We start from the raw sequence: 27,418 nt of genomic DNA on the forward strand, positions 1-27,418 counted from the left end.
TGAGGAGTGGGACATCAAACTTGAAATTACTTTGATACCTGTCACGGTCTCTGAGCGGCGAAGCCGCAAACTGTAGCTAGAGTGCAAAGTTTCTTAAACGACATTACACACACTGCAAGTTGTGTGTGTTTTTTTTTTTCTTTCAATAATAATTGTCCGCTAGGAGAGATTATTTTTCTAATTAAAAACTAGTATGTCGGTGTAGTCCCTCATTCGTCCAGGAGGGTTCCATTGTAGAAAAAGTTTCAGTTGTTGTCATCTGGACTCAACTGAACCTGAAAAAAATCGGCAAAAAACTAGTATGACTATTTTGTGTTATACAGCAACTGTTCAATGATCAATTGATCTTTAAAACGTAATACTCCAAAAACTTGAACGACATTAAAAAACGATAATAGAGAAGCCATCTATGTTCTCCTTGTATTCATATCATGCAGAGAAAGTATGTAGAACTAATATTTTTTCAACTGCGAATGGGGCGGCACATTTTGGCAAGGGTGCACTTTGCGGCATAACACCAGTGCAATCCTCCCTCAGCTCGTGTGGAGGCTCCAGATATAAACACACGGCTGGCTCTTGTGTCACCCGCACCGCACTGCTCACTGTTCTCTCCGCGCTCCAGACAGCAGCAGCAGCATCGTGCTCTCTGCGGCCGAACAACAGCTACAGCAGGCGGACACCAGCGCTGGCACAGTCCCCAGGATGGAGGTAAGGTAACAGATCTCACACAAACACTTCTCGACCACAGGAGCAGATTTGGTTTTACATTAAATATGACTTTATGTTGTTTGGTGAAGCTTATTACATCACTGGTGTTAAAGAAAGTGTAGCTCTGTGTTATTTGTGGAAAGTTGACCCAAAACAGCAATGGCCTGGTTTGTTTTGGTTGCGTTATAGTATATGTTCTGGGGTTGCAATGATTAATCAGACTCGTGAACTATTAGAATAATTGGAATCATATTCTGGCAATTGTATTTCGTTATCTGGACAATTCAGACTCTAAAACACATGTTCAACAGAAGTTTCATCACAAATACAGTGACAGTATTTAATAAAACACTTAAAATAGACCAAAATATTACTGGTTTTCATCAATACTACACTTTATCCATGCATATTATCTATCTAGTAGCCTTCAGTCTCCATATTACAACATTTATTTGGTTATAAATGCATTTAAATCCCAATCAACAGTAGAATTAATTGTTTGACCGCCCTAATATTTATTGTGTAATTTGATGAACAAACAAAAGGTGGCTGAAGTACTCTATCTTCTGTTTCTTTTCTATTCTATAGAACTGATAGACTTCTCAGTTTTAAATTGTGTGTGTGTGTAAGTTGGATGCTATGTGCAAAAGTTAAGAATGTGTTTTACCAATAAGAATCCTTACAGACACAGAAAAAGGCATTAGTGTGACTGCTTGTCATCAAAACTATGCAAATTAAGCTTGTATTTATTTTTTAGCTTTTTGAAATGTTTATATTTTAGTAGGTTTTACCTTTTAATTGCATGTTTTGTGTTAATAGCATTGTATTAACTAATTAAACAAGCACAAAATTCAATCATAACTTTATCTGAGCATAACCCAAAGCTTGTTTACATGCAATAACTAGCCATCAGTAACAGATTCGTAGCACATGACATTCTATACTGAGACCTACTTTTAAAGAGTACTCCATTTCACGCGGTGCATACGATTCAGTTGGTGATTAAGTGAAGTTGTATAGTGTGTGGTAACAGCTTCATAACAACAAAACAACAACGTACTGCAGGGAATGAAGGCTGAAGACATCTGTCATGTAGTCTACCCTGTTTGTCCACTGCACGGCCTGAACTCCATTGGGGACTTTCTCTGCTTTTAAGTGTTTTCGCAGTCGAGCTCATCCCCGACCCATATGCCATGCCTCATATTTATTTCACATTTGTTTTTGAACTTCAGGCTTAGCTTCCAGGACACCTCCCAGCAACAAACCCTGGCCTTCCATTAGGCTAACAGCTCATTCTGAACTGTGTAATGTCATGTGGAGAATGGAGGAGAAACGCCCATGTTCCCTCAAAGCATGTGAGGGAGAACATTACAACATAACAGCTGTACCACTCGAAGAAACCAAGCCATGTTTCCACTGGTTCACTTGGAAGATCAGCACGATCCAAAAATGTCGACATTGTCTTTGAGGGGTTTGATGTGGATCCTGAGAAGCGAGATAAGACTCAAGTGAAACAAGATGGAAAAAAGCACATGTAAACTAACTAAAGCTTTGCAAAAGAAAGCTAGTGCATGTTAGCATTAGCTGTTTCTTCTTTATTGCCGCATGGCACTTGCAACTAAAATCGAAATATTATATTTTCAGTGCATAATGCATCTAAACCCGATGCATTACATAAAGAGAGGTTAAAATACAGTTCCCTGTTTATTCTTGCTTTAGCCACAGCCACAAACAATGGAATTACTAAACGTCTTTTTGTGAATTGCTGAGATGACTTTCTGAGACTTATGATTAAGAAGTATAATTCAGGTACAGTTTAAATTGTATTCAATAACAAAACATTTCTTATGTTTTGGTTATGTCAGCTGCTCTGTATGCAAAACCTGGCAAGTGCAGTATGTCATTCAGAAAGAGTAATTAATGCTATCTCGGAAACTGAGCTTGTATGTAACCCTAACCCTCCCCTTTATGTAGTGAGGGAGTAGGGACAAGGAGAAAAATCAGTCATTGTTGTGGATATGTTCTCCAGGAAAGGAGGAGTTTAGCAGATTTACTGTAAGTCTCTTGCGGAGATTTGCTTTCAGATTTGATGATGAGATCACTCATGAGTAAACAGGTCGCCTTTTGTCCATTACAATAGGCAAACTAGTGTTGCAAATAATTCTATTTTTTATCGAGATTCATTCTTTTCTAATGGTCAATGGTCAGTTTGAGTCTCTTTAATTGAGAGGTCCACAGCCAATCCTCTGTCAGCAGTAAATGCACGTGGTTTGGGGCAAAGTTCAGATTTTTAATATGGTTATTGTTAATCTGCTCAAAATTATTATTTTTTATTTTTATTAGTTTTTAAGAAGACAAAATAAAATGTGATCAATCATAATTGGTCACATTTTATTGCAACATTGCATCTTTAATAGGGCTGCAACAATGAATTGACCAATTGTGAGTAGTTGTTGACTATAAAAAAATTGAATTTAGTCATTGTATTTTGATAATCATTGTATCAAAATAACACAAGACATTTTAATGACTAACACAGCACCATTGTTAAATCAAAATGTCAAAAAATAATAAGCAATTTCAGACTTTCATTAATAAAACATTCTATTTGTAAATATGTTCTATCTAGAAGCCTTCGACCACCATTTTGAAGTTGCATCCCTAGCAAGTGTGTCCGTACTACTGAAGTGTGTCAGTCCCAGAGTCCGATGGGAACCTATGGCTGCTTGGGGTGGGTGTGGGAGGGTGTGTGTGGTGGTCCTGGCCTCGCCTGGTGTTTTCCTTTAAAGGAAACAAATGACACAGCTGGAAAAATGAGCCTTCGTATTGAGTTGCCAGCCATATATATGGTGAGCACATTTATTATGTAATCCATAGTAAAGTCAGGAAAGCAGTAAAGTTTGTGCCCATGAGACGTCTACTAATGAGTGAATATTTTCCCTGGGCTTTACAGCACTATGTCAATGACACTATGTTTCTATGAAGTCATTCTCTTTTTTAGTAAAACAGGAGGCAGTGGAGGATACAGTTGGTCCCAGTGAGCGAGAACAAGTTAGGAACTACTCAGGAGGAACCACATTGCCCATCAGATGCAGAGACATGCTTTACATGCGACCTGCTTTGGAAGTAGAGCAGAAAGTCACCGCGGAATGTAACAAATGTGCACCAGGAAGAACTCTGCTCCTCTCTTTAGCCTCTGTGTCCTGTCCTCTGAAATCTGATCTCCTCAAACTACTCTGTCAAACTGGAACATCTGACCCAGCATATTAAGATATATGCCATGTGATTCCTTCCCCTTATCACATCAAAACACAACACTGGCTTTAAAGATGGGTCTTTCATTATGCATTAAAGGCATACAGTTACTTTGTGAGGGATTCTTTTTTTGGACATACCAATTTTCTAAAATGAATCGAATCCCGAATCCAAGACAGTGGTTATCAGAAATACATTTTAAAAAGCACAATTACCAAAAACAGAAGCGATCAATGCAACGAACCTTGCAAAAAAAAGTTTCACCAAACTGTTACAACAATACTTCCTTCCTGTGTGCTCGAAACAGCACCGTGAACATTGTGAACACATTTACCACAACTATTTGAATGAAAGTATGTACTATATGTAGTGTTATTAGTATTGGTGTTTGGTACTAGTCACATTTACTCAAGTACTTTTACTTGAGGTAGTTTTTACTACAATTGTACTTCTCAGAAGAGGAACATACCGTACTTAAACTTGAGTTGGTTCGTCTTCCCACTTTTATATCGACATTGACAATATGAAATGATTTGAACCTTTGAGTTTCTTGTTTGTTCCTGTTTGAATCTGATTTAGTTTTTCTTTTTTTTTGTACTACTACTAGATTTTCTGCTTTATCTAAAGTTCTGTCCTCCTAATTACATTAACTTGAAATTATAAATCAACAGAGTTGGGTTTAAGTTCTTTAAAGGAACTTAACAGCGTAACACATTACTATGAAAATCAATTACAGTTAAAATCCCTTGTTAGTTACGCTCTCTTCTCAACACTAAACTTGAGAAAAAATGGTCACATTTATATAGCGCTTTTCTACCATCAAGGTACTCAAAGCGCTTACCTTCCTCTGCAAGTGAACGTCTCGGCACAACTAAAGTGGCAAACCAACTGACATGACGGCTGCTGTCAGGTAAAATGAGGTCAAACAGAACTAAACCGAAAACTAAACCTGGACTAGACCAGAAATAAAGAAAGATTTAGAACAAGACCAAGCCAAGTCAGGGACTAAAATGAGCTCAATTTATGACCAAATAGTGACAAGCGTGAATGAAGAGTACATTGCATGTGTAACTTATTACTTTTAAAAGTAACTTCACTATACTTATACTTCAAGAGTACTTGAGTATTAATTTGCTCAAATGTATTTTTGGTACTCTTACTGGAGTACTGCAGTATGTCAGAGAGAACAAGACGAAAGGCCAGACTAGCACTGCCACATTAGCACTTAATTTAAACTTAGCAGTAAACTGTTTTTCTAAATATCTTGTAATTGTTTAGGGAGACCATTTGGGAGCGCTGTATTTTTTGGTTTGTTGCCCGTATTTACAGCTCCTGCACACGTTTTCCCAACCCGCTCATTGGTTTGGAGTACATTTTCTCGTTTATGTCCAATCAAAGGCTCCATAAAGCATCCTAATCCCACAGCATTAGTAGAAGGTTACTTAGTTTTGTGCCAGACTATTTTTACAGCGCTATCAGAGGCCTGGCTGGTGGGGCTGAGATAGTCAGGGTGGGATACACTCCATGTGATATCAGCTCACACAACACAGGGCTCTTTCAAATAACGCTCTTGTTGTTTTAGTAAAAGGAGTAAAAAGTGCTTTAAGACATTCAGCTGTAGCCTAGTCCTAGATCTGAACTGGAGTTAAGCAGTCTCTACGTTATACAACCCAATTCAACTCAAGATAAACCTAGCAAAAATGTATGACTTTATTTTATTTTATAGGGTTTAATCGGACGATGTATGTAGTATGAACAAACACTTTTATGTGGTTAATTAATAAGCACGTCACATAGTCATTCAATTCCCCAAACATACATTACCGGTTTATCTGTGTGATTCTACTGCTGTGCCCTTGTAACACCTGAACTTTGACCCGAGGCTGCCCGCATTGTCCTTTGCTAAAGCTGCTAACTCTGCTAGCGCCGTGTTAAATGCAATGATCGTAACATTGTCATTTTATGGATTGTAAAATAAACTCAGCGACTGAAGTCTGGATGTTCTGGACTTCAAAATGCAAATAGGAATGTTCATATTGACGGCTCTGTAGTTGTTTTCTTGGAGCCAGGTAAACCTACTAATCCAAAATATTGCAGCAAATCAGCCACAGTTTGACCGATGTCTTGCGATACTCCAAAACTGGTTGGGCCCTCGACATGCTATTTGACATCCGGTTACGTAGCTGTAGTATAAATTACAATAGATATTTGCTTTTCCAACATAAGCATTATTATGTTGAATTTGACTGATCTAATTTATAGGTTCACAATCAAATTTTGGCTCTGAAGTAACAAACCACAAACAACGTTTTACAGTGACAATATTAGGTAAAGCAAAACGGACGTTCACAACTGTCGTACAGTTAACTCTGTATTTTAAGTGCAATGCAGCGCTTTCTTAATCCTATATGAGCTGTGTTGTTTGGTTCTAAGTTGCAGCTGCAGATAGTGGGCGTACGTTTGCCTCTGCCGCAGACCTGAGACCTGCAGATGAGAGGAAGTGAGAGAAACGGAGAAATGCCACCACACTCTTCTCTCACACAGTCACAAGGCCACACTGCATTTGGCAAGCATCCTTGTATTTCCTTTTTTGGCAGAAACTTGTGCAAACATAAGAAGTTCTGAGCAGCTCCACTATAGCGCTACAGGACGCCTCATTTCTGTGTGGTGGTGGTGTCATTGTTGCTGTTGCTGCTTTGTCAAGTTATTTGTTTATTGGGAATGCATTTTATGGTATGACTTACACAGAGTGCGTTTTAAATTTAGGAGCTTAATTAAGAAAGCTTTACTTCCATTGCACATTAGAGACTTTAGAATTGGCTGTTAAAGTAATGGTCCATGCACTAAATGGCAGCAGTTCTGCCAAATGGACTTTTGTTATAGTGTTAAAGGACACATAGTATGCATTATTTGTATTGTTCTTGGCCCTTAAACTTGCGACCCATTGCTTTTGCATCTCATGTTTTAAAAGTTAAACTAAAGCATACATTACTCAAAAAAAAAAAAAAAGATCCCTCATCAAGATTGGTGTTGGCACTCGCTCTACAGGCAGCAGGGAGAATTACAATGAACAAAGGCGCCTTCGCTCTGACATGCTAATACAGGCACGCAGTGGTAATGAGTGTGATTTGATGACAGAAATGCTCAGGACAAGTCTGCTGATGGTTTATGAAACAAATAAACAGCACAGAAGATCTTTAAGCTCTATGACATCACAAATCTGGGGAGGGGAGAGAATTTACTAAACAAGATATACCATGGTTACTATTATTGACTATTACTATGTATTACTATTACTATGACTATTTACATTGTTTGCTGTATTTCATTTCTGGTTGGTGTGCTGTCTTATTGCATAACTTCATGTCCTGACCTTTTCCTTATCATTTTTGGAAATACCAGAACAAAATGAGGTGTTTGGCCTTTTGGAAAAACCTGAGAGGCTGTTTGTATTAGCTAATCATATTTGTATTGTAAAATGCAATTAAGTAATTGCATTTTTCAAAACTTCGTTGAAACAAGTCCAATTTAGGAACAGAAAATGTTATTCATCTGACGCTTGTTGACACTTGACATTTTGATTTAAAGGGAATATATTTTGTTTCTGCCAACACATTAATTAAAAAATATATAATAGAATGTCCTGCTAACTAGGAGAACTAGCTAAACATTTTTATACAAACAAAATACTAACCGTATATCTATTTAAAAAGGGAGTGTCTGCAGTGCCGCGGCGCGCGGCCGAAATTGCCATGTTATTTTTGTGCCGGCCGCACGCCGCGGCTCCTGAAACTGCGCCGCTATTTGACCACGTTTTAGCGCCGTTTTAGACCGTGCCGGGTTAGGGTTAAGGTTAGGGTTAGGGTTAGGGTTAAGGTTAAGGTTAAGGTTAGGGTTAGGGTTAAGGTTAAGGTTAGGGTTAGGGTTAGGGTTAAGGTTAGGGTTAGGGTTAGGGTTAGGGTTAGCCATGAGGCTATAACGGGCTATAAGGGAAATGCTGCGGTCCCTGAAACTGCGCGGCCATTTGACCGCGCCGCGGCTCTCCAGTCACGGCCTTTTAAAAAATAGTTGAGTCAGCATCATGTCCCCTTTAAGGTCAGCTAGCGACTGTTGTTAAAGGAGACATATTATGCTATTTTTCCAGGTACTTAGTATTAAACTATAACATAAATAGATCATCGATCATTTTACATATTTTTCATTGTAAACTGCAACAGTAATTGTAACTTGACTTCCTGTTCAAAACTGCAGAACTGAAAAGCCCCTCTTCATAGTGACATTTCACTGTAACAAGCAGCAGATTGTCATTTGCATGTTTTTATTTTTGAGTGGCTACAGGACATTTTATAACTCTGTATCACTCAGAGTCTTAATTTTCCAAACAATCAGTGCAGGGATGTGGGCAGAGATAGGGGGTAGTTGAAAACAGGACTTTTCTGAGCACTCTAGCCTCAGTTAAAGGACAATACAGGATTAACTCAAACATGGAATTAATCAATCCAAATACAACTTTGAGTAGCTAATGATGAAGAAAGGCTGTTGTAACAAGGTAAAACGCTAGTTAAAGTTGAATTAGCATTACATGTCTCCTTTAGGACGGAAGAACATTACATACAGTATTTTATCTTATAATTCAGTCCACACCCTATGTCTGCAGTCCGCCCCAGTGGACCAGCCACAGCCTCTACCTCATCACAGACAGAGGCCAGTTTTAGCGCTCTGATGCCATGGGCTCTGAGCGCATGTGACAGCAGCACTGAGCAGGGCCTGGAGGCTGTGCAGGAGTGACATATTCAGATGCAAGAGGCTCCAGCACTACATCAACTTTTCCTGGAAACGTTAGACTACAGAGTGAGAGAGTTCCTGTCTGCTCGGCTCATAGTTAACAAGCTGCTGATCAGGTGCTTTCCCCCCGGCTGCACTGCGCCTCTTGTGAAAACACACTTTGGGCAAAACTGAAGCCTTTCTAGAGAATAGGAACAGCTTGCTCAATGTGTTTGAATAAAGTTTTGCTTTTGAGCAGCTAAACACTGTTAAAACGTCATTGTCCTCTGCATTTGATTGGACGATTTGACTTATTGGTGTGTATTTTGGATTAATGGGATCGATTGGAACCCTGCATGGAGACCCACGCAGACATGGGGAGAACATGCAAACGCCACACTGAAAAGCCTTTGAGGTGTGAGATCTTGTCAGGTCTCGTAGATAAGCATCGATGAACCCGGTTAGTACTTGGATAGGAGACCAGTAGATTGCCAGGTGCCACAGGGGAGCGGTAGTGCATACTGTAGTTGTGTCCTTGGGCAAGACTGCTCTCTGCATTTACCTTTGTAATTTAGGTAGAGTAACCTGTTCTGGAGCTGTGGGCATGGCAGTGAAGCCTGGGTCTTTATCTGGAACAGATGGAGTTTTTAATTTGATTTGGGTGAAATCCAGACACAAACAGAATACAAACTCCTCTCAGAAAAGCATGACATGTTGAGGAAACTTTTTGTGAAACAAGTGCACTAAACATAACCACTGTGCGGCCCTAGATCAGAATGCCATATAATCGTGTTTAAAATTAGTCTTGGATAATCAAGTTACAAGCTTGTGACCATTGCTGGACTTTGAAAATGTCTTATCACATTTGCTTTTAAGTGAGAGATCATTCATTGAATTTAGACTTTTATTCAGTACTTGTGGATTAATTCATTGTTTCCCTATTTATTCTTTGCTTAGCTTAGCTTAGCTTTAAACATCCTCCGTGCTCTGATTAGAACGAAGGCATTTACTCTAGCCTGACAGACACGCTGCTTTTATCATGTGCCTGTTCCACCTCTGGAAACACCAATCACAGGGACTCACAATAGCAGCTTTGTGAGATCTCTCTCTCTCTCTCTCTCTCTTTCTCTCTCTTTCTCTCCCTCTCCTCTCTCCCCCCTCTTCCCTCTCTCCTCTCTCACTCCTCCCTCTACTCTCTCTCTCTCTCCCCTCCCTCACCCTCTTCCCTCTCTCTCTCCTCTCTCACTCCCCTCTCTCCTTTCTCTCTCTCCTTTCTTCCTCCTCCCTCATCTCCTGGTCTACTCTCTCTCTCTTTCTCTCCCTCCTCCCTCTTCCCTCTCTCTCTCTCTCTCTCTCTTTCTCTCTCTTTCTCTCCCTCTCCTCTCTCCCCCCTCTTCCCTCTCTCTCTCCTCTCTCACTCCTCCCTCTACTCTCTCTCTCTCTCCCCTCCCTCCCACTCTTCCCTCTCTCTCTCCTCTCTCACTCCCCTCTCTCCTTTCTCTCTCTCCTTTCTTCCTCCTCCCTCATCTCCTGGTCTGCTATCTCTCTCTTTCTCTCCCTCCTCCCTTTTCCCTCTCACACTCTCTCCTCTCTCTCCTCCCTCTCATCTCCCTCTCCCCTCTCTTTCTCTCCTCCCTCTTCCCTCTCTCACTCTCTCCTTTCTCTCTCCTCGCCTCTCTTTTTCTCGCCTCTCTTTCTCCTCCCTCTCCTCTCTCTCTCTCTCCCTCCCGCTCTCTCTCCTCTCCTCTCCTCTCTTGGTCATACAGTAAAACTCGTGTCTCCATCACTGACTGGAAATGAAAACTTACTCAGGATTAACCTCTGCTTATCCAAACAACTGTTTGTGAGGCGTTGCCGTGGCCAGAAAAGTTCCAAAGGGCGGCATTAAACTTATCTTATCTCCATGGAGACAAGCTAGTGGCGCCACCACTCCAAGTTACTCTCACGAATGCAGGTTGAGGAAAATTCACCTTTTTATAAATTCAGATTCAAACTCAGTACCGGTAACCAGAACTGCCAAAACAACTAAAGTGCTGATCTACTCACTACTGTCTGCTTCTTCTTTTTCTTCTTAAATCCAGCCCTATATATTTTAGCTCAAACACATAGGGCCTCAAGCTGTATGTTATTTTTACTGATCCTTCAACATTGCAAGACAGACTTCTCCAAATTGCTAATTATGGTTGAAAACAGTTCCAGGGAAGTCTGAGTCCGTAAATGGTTGCTTCTGTTTTCTCTTGACCCTCTCCACATTCAAAAACATGCCCGTCACAAATGCATCTGATGTGCTTGTCTTGTCCTTATTTTAAACATGCTGCTTCAGTGCGCGGACTTCAGATGTGGTCCAGATCATACCAGGGGACTCTCTCTCAGGGTTTTTCCCAGGCCTGCAGGAGCCCCACAAATAGTTCTGTCTGGCCCATTCCCAAAGTTTCCCACTCCTCAGACCCCAGCTGAATTAACATTACTGAGAAGAGGTCAAGAATTTGAATAACTTAATTTGAAAATCCCCAATCGTGTAGTTATGAATTGCACTGGTAGATTAAAATAGCTGTCTATATTGTGCATTCATGGCTGCTATTAGGTCTATTTGAATTCAGAATGAAGCTCATTAGAGATAAGAGCCTGTGGTGAAAGTTAACTTTGAGTGAGATTGTTTCAAATCTGAAATGACTTTGAATAAACTGGACTGAATTTATGCTAAAGGTGATAATATTCTGCTTCCATGTTAATTTTTAACACTAGAGAGGGAGGGTATTTCTGAGATGTTATTGCTTTGCCTTTTCCATCACCACAGAGACAACCAGGGCATGTTACTGGTCAGATCTCTGGAGAGGTGAGTTCATCTTCACAGTAAGAATGATTTAAAGTTATTCTGTAGCAGTAAAAACACTTGTAATTGACTAAATTGGGTCCACCACCTGCTTGGTGGTGGACCCTCCTGCTTGGTGGTGGACCCTCCACCAGTGAAGTTAATGTGGACCTTTAAACCAGCAGAGGGGGCTGTACCAGTAGTTAGTATGCTGGGATTGGGTTCTTGGGATGAAATTCCTTTGGCGAGTCAAACTAGACTAGAGCCACACTGTTTAAGAGGAGGATCTGGATCTTTGTGTGAGAGTCCATTAGATATAGTTATTAGTTATAATGGCGCCACAGTAGCACAGCAATTAGCGCTCTCACTTCACAGAAAGAAGGTCCGGGGATTGATTCCCGATCCTGCATGGGGCCTTTCTGTGTGGTTTCCCTTACCACAGGCTGCTCCCCTCTGGAGCCTGGACTCCTCTGTCCTAGAGATGCTACACCTCAGTGTTAAATAAAGGTCAATAGATGTTATCCAGCTAGTTATCTAAAAGATAACACTTATTTTAGGCTGTTTTGTAAAGACATATCAAGAGAACTGGCAAAAATGGCTCTGATCTGCAAGAAATATTCTTGCATTCTTTATATAGAATAGAAAAAGTTGTTTTTGCCCTGATGAAACTTATTAGGTAGGGTCTGATAGGGATTTTATGAGCTTATAGTGGTATCTGATATCTGATCTTGCAGCTTGTGGCTTATACCCCATATTTTCTGATACAGATATTCCGATTTTAAAATCTTATGCTAAGTTATATTAAAGTTCACAAATTAACGTTGTGCTTTTGTACTTTTGTAAATATTTTAACCAAAATGTACTGTATTTATCTGGGATATAAAATGTTTCTATATTTTAGAAAACCCTAAGGACAAACTGGGAAAGACACACTGGCACACAGACTTGGGCAGTGCAAAAAAAATATTGGTGCCAATTTAGTGCCGATAACCCATCCCAAGTCTAATAATGCTCAATTTGATTTTGCATAGCTGAAGAACACTATAACTAACTTAACAATCAATCAACTTTACAATATTGTTAGCTTCACTTTTTCCCCCCAGTAGTGCTATTCTCTATATTAAGTGCTAATTCTAGTTAATACATGCATTAACAAACCATTCCCCGGTGCTCTAAAACACCACACATTCTCACAATAACAACACCAGAGTCATGTCTTAATATTACCAAACTTAAACTAAACTTTGCCTCACACTCGTTTCCTCCACCTGCACCGTCATCACTAGACTCCGCCCTGTAGGAAGTTTGAGAAGGACAGGAAAGAGTTAAACAATCAGAGCTTACAAAATAATAAGTGGTCCCTTTGTACAGAACATGGAGGTTTTTTGAAACTTGGGTGGAGATGATGAAGTCACACTGAGATCTGAAAGGGATTAGAGCATTTGTCAAACATGATAAAAGTGGTGTTGTTGTCATATGTTAGAGTTTATTGAGGGAACTGAGAGCACACACCCAGGAAATGTAGCAACACCAAGAACATGTGCTCAGAGTTCAATCAACACAACAAGGAAGTGAGCTGAAATCAAGATCATACAAGCTGTAAACATTTGAACTGTCCAGGATCACAATGTGTGATAATGCAATCAATGCCTTAATTATAGGCATTGAAAAATACTGTTATACTGTTTATAGTGGCTTTGGTTGTAAATTAAGAGTACAGAATGCCCAAACTAACTGTAAAGATGTCTCTAACATGACTATCAATGCTGTGATCTGTGTAGTTGGCTAGATTTATATCCATTTTCTTTGTTAACCATTGAAAATAATGTTTTAATGCTACGTTCAGTTAATTAAAGGATCTCAACTTCATATGACATGTAGAGCTGCAATGTTTAATCAGATTAATCATGATTTATTGACTATTAAAATAATCGTTGACTAATTATCATCTACGCAGACTCAAAAACAAAATACATGTTATCATACAGTGACAATCAAATTTGTAATACAATAATGAACAATTTGTGATTATATAATAAACTTTCTTTTCAGACTGTTTGATTAATTAAAAAAAATATTGTCATGGTAATGGTATGGGGCGATAATGACATCGTGTGTCACAATTTAAATAAATGTATTTTTGCAAAGCACAAATTCACAACAGCAGTTTGCCTCAAAGGGCGACAGTGAGAAACAGATTAACAATGTTCACAGGAAATGAGCAAATGTCCCAGCAGCCCCATGTCTTTAGACCCTCCTTCTTGGCAAGGAAAAACTTCCAAACCCTTTGAGAAAAAGTATAAACCTCGGGGAGAACCACAGTGAAGGAGAGATCCAACTCCCACAGATGGACAGGCGGACGTACTTCCAATTTGCAGATAGAGTGTGGCGCCAGGACCACTCAGGAGGAGAGAGGGGGTTCATCTAGAGCAGGGATGGGCAAACTGCGGCCCGCGAGCCACATGTGGCCCATTTGTCTTTATAATCCGGCCCGCCAAACATGCCAAGTAATATTTAAAATATATATATAAATATATATATATTTTTGCCCTTAGGCATCTGTCTGCATTTGTATCCTCAATAAATATGATGTGAAATTAATTGAATAATAGATTCAATAGCCTATATTTGACAGAAAAGTGATATTTTATTTGATGTATAATTTGTTTGAGCCGGCCCTCCGCTACTTGCATGGATTCGAATATGGCCCTCGGAGGCAAATAATTGCCCACCCCTGATCTAGAGAGACAGAGCATCTGGATCTACAGGTCAGAGCCGTGAGATGGGGCATCTAAGTGTCTGAAACAGTATCACTCCCTGAGAGGAAGAAGGAGAAAACATGTTAACAGCAATGAACAGACACGGATGGACTAAAATATGAAATATTATTGATAGAACTAGACAATTTGCAATGGCTGAAGCCATTGCTGGAGTGTCTGCGTCTCTCCCTCTCCCTCCCTCCCTCCCTCCCTCTCTCCCTCCCCCCCTCTCTCTCCTCCCTCTACTCCCTCTCCCCCTCTCCCTCCTCCTCCTCTCCCTCCCTCTCTCCCCCTCTCTCTCCCTCTCTCTCCCTCTCCCCCCCTCTAAACCCTCTCTCCCTCCCCCTCTCCCCCCTCTCTCTCTCTCTCTCTCGACTGGCTCCGTCACAAAAGTCTAAAGAATTACGCAGACACTCATAATGCCCCGTTTATTTCACTGGGGAAAAAGTAATAATACTTTTGCAAATTCTGCAAAAAGTACAAGTTGTTCAAATGTCAAAAGTAATAGCACACGTACTACTGCGAAAGCGATCGTAATGAGGTATAACTTGTTGAAATCGGTTGAAGCGTTAAGGAGTTGAAACTGGCTAAATGGAAAATCATGGAAGTGCCTGCGTGACATCACGCAGACACTCAATAAGTAGTCTGTAGCAGAGGATAGTCCTCAAGCTGCCATACCTCCCCCAGCATAGTTGCTCCTAGGTTAGTGTAGCTGGGAAACTGTAGGTTTCTATTTCTGTTCCCAACTGGCCTGACCATGAGCTATTTCAAAGAGGAACGTCATGGCAATTATCATTGCCAAATAATTGCAATGAATGATACTATTACCATAATTAGTCAAACGGTTTTTGGTTTTGATGACAAAATACTTCAGTTAAAAGACAAAGTACAGTCATTTCCAGTTATTAATAAGTTCTGTGTTAAAACAGCTATTATAAAATTGTAAAAAAAAAAGAAAGAAGGAAAAGAAGCTTTTTTCTTCACAATCTGGTGATTTTTCTTTCTTTGCCCCTACAATATTATCAGTAATCCTGGTTTACTGCTAAGTATATTTGTGATCTATACCTTCAGTGCCTTGTTTAGTCCTGTTCTCTCATTCTGATTTTTTGTCATCCGAGTTAAGAAATCACTGTACAATAAATCAGTATTAGCCAATCGGTACCTTCCACCTCAGCCTTTGTCGCAGCCCCACTGACCACAAGCTCCTTTCGTTTTGCTCAGCCCTCGCCCCACCTCACATGCACATTCCATTTCCTAACGCAATCAGGTCGGACACCGATATGTGCGCTGAGCTAATGTTGTGTGTTCAAAGGGTCCCACAGCCATAGCAGAGGAGGGGAGCCTGGGAAGAGCGTGGAGGAGAGGGCTGGGGCGCAGATAACAGGGCTGCACAAGGACGTGTGGGTGTCAGAGGGTGAGGGCGAGCAGCTGTGCGGAGTGTGGAGCACCAGAGCGAAGACAGTTATGTGAGGACAGAACGGTTGTGGTTACACATGCAGAGGCTTTCTCGACCTGTCTGCTGTCTGTCAGGCTTTTGACCGCAGTAAATACAGAAGTGTGGAAAAAATAGCTGCAATAGGATTATTAGAAAGGCTCACAAACAAGTCCACTTGGTACACCACAAAAACACAAGATGAATTAGGACATGCTGGCAAGTTTCTAGTCAAATGTTGGAGAAACTAATACCTGACTTTCATTCCTTATAGTTCACCCTTCATAAAAGCAGATATTTTTGGGGGGGAAATGACAGAATACATTTTTCCTATACATTCTAAAGCGTATTATTTTGTTGGAAAAGTAAAGAGACATCTCCTACAGATGTGTTTTTTTTATATTTGAAGATTTTTTAACCCTAAATGTTTGGCTCTGTACCAATACCCATGGGACAGAACCATCGGATTTAGAAAAATTCAAGGATTAAGCGTACGATGGGGCACGACGGAGGCAAAGCAGCTCTGTGGTAACAAATGTCCATAACGCTGTTCTTTTCAGTCCAAAAAACACATGTAAAACTTTAAATTCAACATATTTATAGAATAGACTGTGCCATAATTTTATTTGTGTCTTACTAGTGTGTGCCTTTTGTGTTGTTGATTTTATTTATTTATTTATTTATTTATTTATTTATCTATCTATTTATTTATTTCTCTTGTAGCTATTGCTTTCTGGTCTTGTTCTTTGTTTTGCATATTTATGTTTCAACATTTGAAGAAAAAAAAAAAAAAGATTTTAAATAAAAATGATAGGTCTGATGCTCATTACTTAGCACGTAGCTGATTAGCTCCAAGCAAGCTTTAATTCTTTTTAGGAATTTCTATGGGGAAAATTAATGGTTAATGAAAGTGAAATACAGAATACAGCAGCTGTTAGCGATGTTGAAAAACTGCAGTTAAATGAATAAGCAACAGTCCTGTTTGGATTTTTTGTTGAACTGTGTTTAAGGCTTTTACAGTATTTTAACTCTCGACATCCCTTTCCATCGTCCCCTGTTAGGTCGCTGATAGGTTGCTAAACTTAAGATAAAAGCACTGTACCATTTGAAAACATTACAGTGATTGCATTGTGGGAAATGTACTCTTCTGAAGTACCGCAGTTATCGCTCCGCACTTTCAGCGAGACAAGTGTGCGGTGAAGTGTGGGTCAAAACATTCTAAAGCATCGTGAACGCGCGTTTGAAGTGCACAGGTACGAGTTTTGGGACAAGTAATCACAGCTGAGGACAGAGATGTGGGCGGGGGTAGGGGGTAGGTGAAAAAGCCTCAATACAGGATTACTCCAACATGCAGGAATCAAAATACAAGTCTGAGTATAGTTAATACATTGTTATAACGTAAGCTCTCATAAAAGTTGATTTTGCACAGTATTTTAGACAATATATTCTAATTTGTCCATAACAACCATTGCTATTTATCCATTATTTGATAAGCCTCCCACTTCCACCTCTCAACGCTACCATTGTACCTGTGCATAATTAAACTAATCACTTCAACTCACTCAGCCAGTTTTGTATTGTACGTATTTATTTATTTTTCTAATTTAAGCTTTAAACACAGTCATATTGCTGATCTCTTATTATGAGGCTCCACATCTATTTTACATAATTAGTGGTATTTGATGATGGGCTAAATGGTGTTATCTTACCAATTTCTTCAAAAACTGACACAGTAAGGCATTGTTTTTGTTTTGTTTTTTATCTGGGAAGTGAAATGAAGAGGGTCATGTCAGGAATCCGTCTACATTCCGGCTTTTATTTGACATGCATAATTCAACAGGAAAGGCCTAACCTATACCGACACGAGCCCACAGAAGAGAAACAGTCTCCGCAGCTGCACTGTCAAATGGAACAGAATGCAAAATGTTATGTCAGCAGCGGTTCATGCTTGGATCTTACATACATTTCTCTAATATTTGTATTTTATTACTGTTTCCTCTGTAGAAAGACTCTCCATCCAAACCATCTGTGGCTGAACTGGCTGGAAGATTCAAAGGACATATTCTACCCATGCCCATTTCAAATGACGGGGTAAAGTGTTTCATAAGATTGTGCTAGAGATGTCAAAATATCAGATTTCAGTTACTTATGATTACAGTGCATGTGACAGGTTTGAATGGTTTTCTAGTTTTGACTTTTATTTGATAGTTTTACACCAATCAAGTTGATTTTTGTGGGGAAAAGATGATAAATCTGTGGGAAATTACAGGAAGTGACCACCAGGGACAATCTAATCCAAAACGTATGAATAATGTACTCAAAATAATAACTTTTTTGACCCTCTAAACATTAATTCAACATTTTTATTTGTCAAATTAAACAAAAATTGGCATCAGATGAATGATGGCCCAGTGGTGGCTAGAGTGATGCAATCAATTACAAACAGGAAGTAAAATTATAAACCTAAAAAAATTTGCTATTGTGGGATAAAATCTAACCATCTAACCTGTCATAGGCACTTTAATGTGAGACTAAACATAACAATTTTCTGAAATATTTGCCATTATTGATACGAATAAATGCGAGTAGCTTGAAATCTAACTTTCTGAATGAAAAAAGCAAATGTCGCATACATCATCAGATACAACTTTACTAAATCTTGGTTTCCTATATACTCCAAGTCTTTAGTACCGCTACGTGGATGACACATTTGTAACAATCAAGAAACAGGAGCTGGAAGCCTTCTCAAAGCACATCAATGCATATCAGGTCTACAAGAGGAGACGCTAAGGAGACCCACTTGGCCATTTTTCATTGTTCCAAATAGAAGTATATAGGAAACCTACGGACCAGTAACTGCACTTTGGGTCTGACCACCCCCTACAGCACAAGCTGGGAGTGATCGGGACATTGTGTGCAATGTAATGTATTCTGTCCAATGCAGTGAAGAAAGTTATAAAGAGCGGTACATAGGTGAGACTAAACAGCCACTTCACAAGAGGCTTTATCAGCACAGAAGACATGCAAATTCAGGACCCCAGAGCGCTGTGCATCTTCATCTTAAAGCCACTAACCACTCTATCGAAGACGGTGAGGTGAAGATTTAAAGCAGGAGAAGAGATGGTTTTAAAGAGGAGATAAAGAGGCCATTTTTGTTGAAAAGAGAATCCTCTTTAAACAGAAATAGAGGTTTAAGGTTCAATTTAGCAGTAATGTAGAACAGCATTGTGAAAGACCTGGGGCGGCATCAGCCCTGGCCATTTAGATACTAATCATGTACTCATCAGTGACAAAAAAGCTGCAGCCAGCTAACAATAGGATTTATATGGCCCATTACAGTGCTGTTAGGGTAACAAAGGCGATTCATTTTAGGTGAAACTTACATTGTAAACAAATAGAAAAAGGCTTTTGTATAGCTTTATAAAGACAGGCTTTTATATAGCTTATATATGTGCAGATTTAGCACATTCTTGATGCATTTTTAACATATTGCCTGAATATTGTTATCGAATAACTGCAAAAAAATGACCCCTATTATAAATTATGTCTTGTCTCATTCTCATGGACTCAATCTCGTCTCGTCTTGTAGAAATTGTCACGTCCCATCCCTAACGTCCACACAGACAGGATGAGTCAGTCAGACACTCTCTCGCTTACTGACTCATGCCACACTTTTATCAACTCCCACTTTAATGACAAACTAATTGATTTATTGAATATATCCACAGGACATAGGTGTTGCAAACATCTCATGAACACAGAAGTATGACTGACAAACAATTTTAGCCAAATAAAAAAGTGTCAACAATATACATACAACAACATACATACAAGATAAATGTTTTAAATTGTATCTAAAGCATGGGACATCTGGGGACTTTCTGTTCAATACTGCAGACCTGAGAGTTTGTTTATTTGGTTTATTGCTGAAAAATGGCTATACAATATTCCTGAGCCCAACGTGTATGACCCATGTTTTGAATAAGCACTCGAGCCTCAGTTGCAGGACAATACAGGATTACTCAAACATAGGAGTCGATCAAAATACAGCTTTGAGTAAACTAATGACAAGAGAACACCGTTTTAACACGGTTAAAAGCTCATGAAGGTTGATTTTTGCATAATATGTCCCCTTTATTACCTGACAATAATATTTAATGTTTACATATTTATCCCTTATCCATTGTTTTGTAGCCATCATTCCGAAGAAGACCTCCCTGTTCTCTGAAGCTGCCCATCCAAAAAGATGATAACGAAGATTCTCTAGTAAGTACTTAAAACATATCATATCATAGTTAAACAGCAGAGTCATGTCTTTCTATTATTACAAGGTCTGCCATATGGTTAGTCTTGATTTAATAATTACAAAATATGCTTGTTTGTTTGTTTGATTTTTTTTCTCTCCAGAAAACAATCTCCCCTTCCAACCCTCTGAAAGTCAGAACACGGAACTCTGCACTTATTGAGAAATTACAGGTAAGTCAGTGCATTCAGGGATTTAAATAAGAAAGAGACTGTTGCACACAAGGGGTTGCCTGACCAGCCATTCCCAACACATTTTAGAATGTGGGCGGGGCTGGCGGGTCAGGCAACACAAGGGGAGATGCGCGAAGCTACACTGCCCCCTTCTGTCCAGTCAGTAGCAGTGCTTGTAATGTTGGCGTGTTGGGGAAAAGGTGGCGTGTTGAGGAAAAGGGGAACGGCCTGTTGCTATGGCCACAATGGGCTCAGATTAATGAGCTAAAGGGATCAGGAGCGAGCAGTGGTGAGGCAGGACACTCTTCTGTGTGGGCCCTGCACTAAGGAGGCAGCCATGGGACAGAAGGGCTGCCGCTTCTCTCTCTTCCTGTTCAGCCCAGTGCAGGTAGGACACTTAGGTTACTCACTATTTATTTTTAGGTGGTTTATGTGGTTGAGGAGGGTTTTATGTAATTATTTGAACTATTAAATGACAATTACAGAGTGGTAAAACTTAACAAAGAAGACTTTTGAGCTACTTTTAGTTGCCATAATTTTAATATGTTTACTCTCAAAGCCTTTCACTCCATCCTCCCAGTTGTCAGACATATTGGACCTACAGTCTAGGGATGCTATGGTTAAGCGACTGACTGTGACTGATTGACTATTAAAATAAATAATTGTTGTATTTGGATGACCATAATTGTTATGCTATTCAGACTTTAAAACACATACAAAAACCTTTTCATAACAAAGACAGTGGCATTATTATTGTTACAACAGTGTTTCCTCACTATTAGTTTACTCAAAGTTGTATTTTGATTGATACCTGTATGTTTGAGTTCTCCTGTATTGTCCTGCAACTGAGGCTTGAGTGCTCAGAAAAGTCCTGTTTTCACCTACCCCCTATCCCTGCCCACATCTTTAGTTTCCAGTTATTTGAAACATTAGGACTTCGAGTCATACATGTCTGCTGCTTGCTTCAGTAAGACACCACTACGACATCACTCAATGGACCTGTTTCTTATTTAAGCTGTTTCAATATCAATGTTAGATTTACAATGATAGTTAAATGCTAAGTACCTAGAAAAGCATAATATTCTTCTTCTAATAGTCTTCTTTAAATCTAAAGACTTAATTAATATTCTCTAGAAGTCTTCAGTCGCCATATTCCAACATTTTCTTCTCATTGTACAACTGGAATAATCTTTTGACTTGTCGACTAATCTGAAAACCCAGTGTTGCTGCCATAGTTGGCTTTACCAATGGGTTGTCTGGGAAACTGAGCTGTTGCCACCCACTTTAAATGGTGTCAAGACTTTAACAATGATAAAAGGCCAAGATAAATGTGCAAATTGGTGAACTACAGAATGAATAAAAGCAAACAACAGACTGAAAGTTAGAAAAAGCCTGAAAATATCCCTTTCCCTGTAGGCCAACTTAGCCCTGTCACCCACTGCTCTGCTGCCTTCACCCAAGAGTCCTGACGTGAAACTGCAGCCGGCCCCGCTGTCCCCATCCAGCCCCAAGAGCCCTACAACCCCCCTGAGCCCCAGCCTGAGGCCCCTGAGCCCGCAGAGCCCCGGCCTGAGGCCCGCACTGCAGTCCAGTGAAGAGGAGGACCCAGTGGGCTTCGAAACGCCGGCCGAGGGGATCAAGCTGCCCAACATCAACAAGGTACTCCACGCACAGCTACACATGCAAACATTTAGACAACAAGAGGTTTATATAATAAGAGTGGCCTGTCCTATTTATACTGAAGCGGGAGTGCGGAAACACAATGAAAAGTAAGGGAAACAATATGTACTTATTTGAATTTGTATTATACAAAAGAGACTAAACAGAACAAACAAGTGGTCACACAAAATAATAATAATATTTATTTTAAAGCATATGTGTTGACATTTTTCAAGCTCAAAGTAAAAGTAAATGTTTCCATTTTGAAAATATCAAAATACTTGTTTCAGTCCAGTCCTTTACAGTTGGATCCATCCCTATCATCCATTTCTTTGTTATTGCTTTCTCTGCTGCAGACAAAAGTACATTTCACAGGTATCCATCAGTCCTCTGTTGGTGCTTTATGTCCTTGATACATATTTTTAAAATCAGATGGATTGTCCATAATGAAGACAATTCCTCAGTGCCTCATTAATGTCAGTGAGGAAAAAGCACTGTCTTCGGCTATGAAGTGTTATTGATTAAGGTTTAAATTAATTTGCAAATTGACAATATTTATGTCCTCTACATTGTCTACTCCGATCGCCGTAAACTTTTTACTTTTTTATGTCAATGCAGCAACCAATGAGAAACAAAAGTTTGTTGATTCTTTTTACTTATACAATATAAACATAATATTACATATTATGTATTCCTTTTGACGTACTCTACTGCTTTGTTGAATTCTTGTTTTATAGGGTTTTTGCAGTAAGACATTATATGATTAGCAGACAGAAGGGGTGTCAGAGCTGGACACATGGACACAGCTCAGTGGGATCTCTTCCTCTCCTCTGTTTAAGCAGACCTGGATCATGGCGCTGGAGCACCTGATAATCCCTTTAGCCTAGTTAAAGTCCCTGAGCACTTTCTGGCCAAATCACTCACACGATGGTGCTTTGGCAAGGAGAGTCTCACAACCTAAGGATGCACATAATTTTAGTCTCTGTTAAAGGCAGTGTTGGGTGTGACTTAGCTACTAATACTTAGTTACTATTTATTTATTTATTTATTTATTGCTTGCTTGCTTGCTTGCTTGCTTGCTTGCTTGCTTGATTGATTGGTTGATTGGTTGGTTGATTGGTTGGTTGGTTGATTGAGAGCTGTATGCCTTAGGCAGATCAGCCATAAAGTGGTACAGAAGGAATTCAATAAAAGTCTAAAATGTATTTAAAAGATATACAATTCATGATAAAATATATCAAATTGTTATTTAAGTAGCTTAATACGATTACACATTACTGTAATTAAATTACAGTTACTAACAAAACCTTCAGTGAGTTACTTGTGACCCCAGCAATTATGTTTAGGAGGAGAATGCACCCTTCCTCTGCAGGACACAGCATGACTTCTGTGTAAGCTAAACACCTCAAAGAGATAATCAGCTTGTAGCAGTCATGTTTCTCATTTCTATTGTTAGTGTTAAGCCATTTGAGAGTTTAGAACAACTCATTTGTGGTTTAAATGTAATTAATAAAACATAAAAGCTCATATTTGTTTCATCCGAAAAATATTACAAATAAAGTTATTCCAAAGTATTGTTACTTAATTACTTTTTTGAGGCAGTAACTAAGTAGTGTCACTTATTAAATTGTTTTAAACTAACTAAGGAATGTATAACTACTTACTTTATCAGGCCCACAGGTGAATGAGAGGATGTGAAAGGGCCATAGAGCTGCGAGTTGTTTACTGAGGGAGTGTTGACTTCTATAATCCCTGTCATTTACTGACCATTGTCGAGGCCACGTTTTCCACGCCTCAGCCCAGTGTTAGCTCACTGGGATAAACATAAGCACACCAAGACCTCAAGCTGGAGCAGGAGACAGCAAGGCAACAGGAATCATTTGATCATAATTTGTCTCCCAGGGCTCTCCAACCTGTAGCTCAGGAGTTATTTAGGAGGAATACATATTGCACTGCATAATTCCAATTTGATTTGTCAATGTATTTACCATTCTAAATGTATACTTTAAATGCACTAATGAATGCATAATAGTTCATGTTTTATAGGCATCTAATTGTAACCCAGACAGCTTTTCACAGCCGTTATAATGCCATTCACAGATTCACTGAGGACTTGCAATGTCAAAATCTCACAATATTATCCCAGATATTTACAATATAATATTGCGTGCAAGGTATCAAGTGATTCTTATTTGTTATCATCACAAATTAATGATTTGATCCCTCTGTCTGAGCTGATTTACCTGTGCCTGGATCCTGGGCTTGTACTGAGCAAGCGAGTGAGCGAGTGAGAGTGAAGATGAGAAGGACAGACACAAACTCACTGTTCCTTTTTAAATGATTATTAGTCGTGCTGATAAAGCTCTTTCAAAAGCAAAGCCGTGTGAATGAGTCTATACCACTCACACGGACTGAACCAAGAGAACAAAAGGAGGGGGGTTATGAAACATAAAATATCCACAATTTTCAAAAATACAATACATAGAAGACATTTAATTAGACACACAAATATGCGTCCAAAAATGTTTGGATGCATATTTGGCGCTGACTGAATCGTATGGTCGAGTAAGTGAGAGGAGCTGGGGGGACTCAGAAACGGGGAAACACACCATTAGCTGAGGGGGGGTTGTGTCGCCGTGTCCCTCGAGTTATTTACGCCTTGAACTAAAAAAGACAGAAGGTAATTGCAGTTCACATTTGAAAACACAGCCTCAGCCTCATCTATGTGTTGTCCTTCTCTCCCCAGACTCGAGTGCGTCTGTCATTCAAGCGCCGCCCTCCCACCAGACAGCACCGAAGATCAGCCGGGGAAGAGCCTGTGTCCCCCGGGAGCGCCGCGTCCCCGTGTGAACTGTCCAACCCGAATGAGAATGGCCTCAGCGACCAGGTCTTTGACAGCCCCGCACGGGAAGAAGCCGCCGCCATCGGGCCGGATCAGGAGGAGGCCCAGGATATAGATAGAGACTGTGACACGATAGAGGAGGAGGTCACGAGAAGTCATCCAGAAGATAGCGCGCCATCGAAGGAGCGGGGCAAAACGCCAGAGGGTTCAGAAGGGGAACAGCAGCCCTCTGAGCCCTGTGCTGCTGAAGGCGAGGAGAACGAGGAGGAGCTGATGGAGGAGAAGATGGAGGAGATGTCGGAAGAAGCGGACCAGGACGGAAATGAAGAAATGAAGGAACTGTGAAAATGCTTTGATTTGTTTTTTTATCGCTTTTGTAGATCACCGTGAAGTCTGTGCACACAACATAAGCTACATTACGTGTAAGCAGATAGTACTAGATTCTCATTTTAACAGCCAACACTTTGGTTCTGTAGAAACATCTTACATTACTTTAGTTAGAGATGCACCGATCCAGCTTTTTCAGTCATGATATTTATGCCAATACTTGAGTTTTGAGTACTTGTCACTACCGTACAGCAGTGTTTTTCTTGCCTGATCAGCCAGACTCCTAGTTTCTGTTCAAATGCAGAATAAAGGTGTCAAAAAAACGTTCCTTAATAATCTAGTATCGTTCAGAAGAAAAAGTGTGACTTCTTTTACCTCAGCTTTACAGTTTCTGCAGAAATCCGCTCTGTTTCCTAATCCTCTGTGCTCCTCTGGTTCTTTCTATTTGGCAATGATCATTCTTTTTGCTCAGGACACTCCAAAAAAAGAGAATTATTTCATTAAATGCTTCTGTGAATTCACTCTTTCCAAGGCGACATCTCACAGCTGGTTGAAAATCAAGGCTGTACGTTATGGTGACTTTCCTAGAAACAAAGTAATGACATCAATCTGACCCAAATATGCTTTTTATGTAATGATTATTGGACTTATTTTTGTCAGTATAATTTGGAGCAAACACGCATTTTTCACACCATCTCATATACATGTGCGGGTTTGAAATATATTCAATATATATTGAAATACATACACCAAATGATAGTGGTTCTGAGCTTTAAAATCAATTGCATATCCATATACAAACTGGTGACAATAACCTTTTATTGATTGTATAAACCTTTACCAATAGCTCGAAGTAAAGATTGAACCCTGTTACAGTATCATCATCAGTGCATCTCTACTTTTATATTTTGTCCAAAGAAATGACAAAGAATGTTACACTGTACACAAAGCCAAATGTAACTTCAAATGCTGATTTTCTATTGATGTTTTTTGGTTGTCTGTTTATTGATGTCTCCATTTTAAGAAGAGGTCAACAAACACTGGCAGTTTTCAATCATGCAGCTGCTCCTTCCTTATCGTTCGATACAGTACTTTACTTTTTATGAAGAAACGCTTTTATACTCAGATCATGTCCTCGAGTGTTTGTTTGTACTTTACTAGTTCATGTAAATATTTATTTTGAAATCCTAGTTTCTCTCGCTCTAGGCTGTGTGAACCTTGCATTCCAAGCTTACTGGAGAACAGTTTTGTTTTTATTGGATTGGCTTTTACTTTATTTTGTGTACGCTGCAAAATATCTATACCTCTTGCACTGTGGAGTGGCTCAGGTCCTCAAAATTATGCAAATGATTAAACTTTTAAATAAGACAAATGTGTTTTTTAATGTCGTATGCAACATTGAAATCATTTACTTTAGTCCCGTCAGACTTCAGAAATGGGGTCAGTTGCATTTGGAATATAGTGTAAGGAAACAGAGCTTTGTCGACCTCTGCTGTTCCAACCATGATTATTTTATAACCAAATATTTTAGGCCGTGGCTGCAGAGCGCGGGCGCGGTCAAATAACCCAGCAGTTTCAGGAGCCGTGGCACGGCCATATAGCCTCGGCACGGCCATATAGCCTCATGGCTAACCCTAACCTTAACCCTAACCCTGACCCTAACCCTAACCTTAACCCTAACCCTGACCCTAACCTTAACCCTAACCCGGCGCGGTCAAATAGCCCAGCAGTTTCAGGAGCCGCGGCACAAAAAACCCATGCAGTTTCGGCCGCGCGCCGCGGCTCTGTAGACACTCCCAATATTTTAATACATGTAGCTTAATCAGAACTGTTTATCCCTTTATTAAAATGTGTTACTTCTGCCATTCATCATGCAAAGATTTCTGGATCCAGCTGTTGAATGTGACCAATTATAATGCGGCAAAGCTTGTGTTCTTGCCCTGGTTTGTTACTCAAGCTGGTCTCTTGTTGGCACAGGCGCTTCCACCACTGTCGACTGACCTCACCACCCCAGATATGAACTCAATGCCATTGTTTCTCTGCTGCAGTTTGTATTGTGACCTTGAGTTCACCCCGCTGCCCCTGCGCTGCCCCTGCCCCATGTCCAAGGGAGCTTCCTATCACAGTCTATAACCTCAGGTGGAATCTTAAGGAAGCTTTCAAACTGTAAGATATATAGCAAGACTTGCCAACTCTGCATGTTTTTTTCTGCTTAGATAGTAAAAGAAACATTAATAAACAAAATAATCACCATTTAGCCCTTTGCTCTAAAGTTTTAACATGAACTATAATTGCTGTTACCCTCTTATCTTGTTATTATAATGCTTCATACATTTGTGTACATTTGCAAGTTATTTACATAGCTCACGTAAGAAACTGACTGA

General features: G+C 39.8%; 1 protein-coding gene across 3 annotated transcripts; it reads left to right on the forward strand.

Moving 5' to 3' along the window:
* The first annotated feature begins 583 nt into the window (after positions 1-583).
* LOC140373932 (capZ-interacting protein) lies at positions 584-26,406 on the forward strand. Of its 3 annotated transcripts, none has more exons than XM_072460683.1 (6): positions 584-708; positions 17,735-17,821; positions 19,925-19,996; positions 20,138-20,206; positions 21,623-21,865; positions 24,612-26,406. In XM_072460683.1, the coding sequence occupies exons 1-6, from the start codon at positions 703-705 to the stop codon at positions 25,050-25,052; spliced, it is 918 nt and encodes a 305-aa protein (XP_072316784.1). In that variant the 5' UTR covers positions 584-702; the 3' UTR covers positions 25,053-26,406. The 3 variants fall into 3 exon arrangements, with proteins under 3 accessions (XP_072316784.1, XP_072316790.1, XP_072316799.1); XM_072460689.1 differs by having other exon boundaries at positions 21,668-21,865; XM_072460698.1 differs by lacking the exons at positions 584-708; positions 17,735-17,821; positions 19,925-19,996; positions 20,138-20,206 and adding an exon at positions 20,383-20,594.
* The last annotated feature ends 1,012 nt before the right edge of the window (positions 26,407-27,418 follow it).

The sequence above is a fragment of the Eucyclogobius newberryi genome, unplaced genomic scaffold, assembly GCF_026437365.1.
Source record: "Eucyclogobius newberryi isolate DKJ021-1_F unplaced genomic scaffold, fEucNew1.0.hap1 SCAF_10, whole genome shotgun sequence".
Lineage (NCBI taxonomy): Eukaryota > Metazoa > Chordata > Actinopteri > Gobiiformes > Gobiidae > Eucyclogobius > Eucyclogobius newberryi.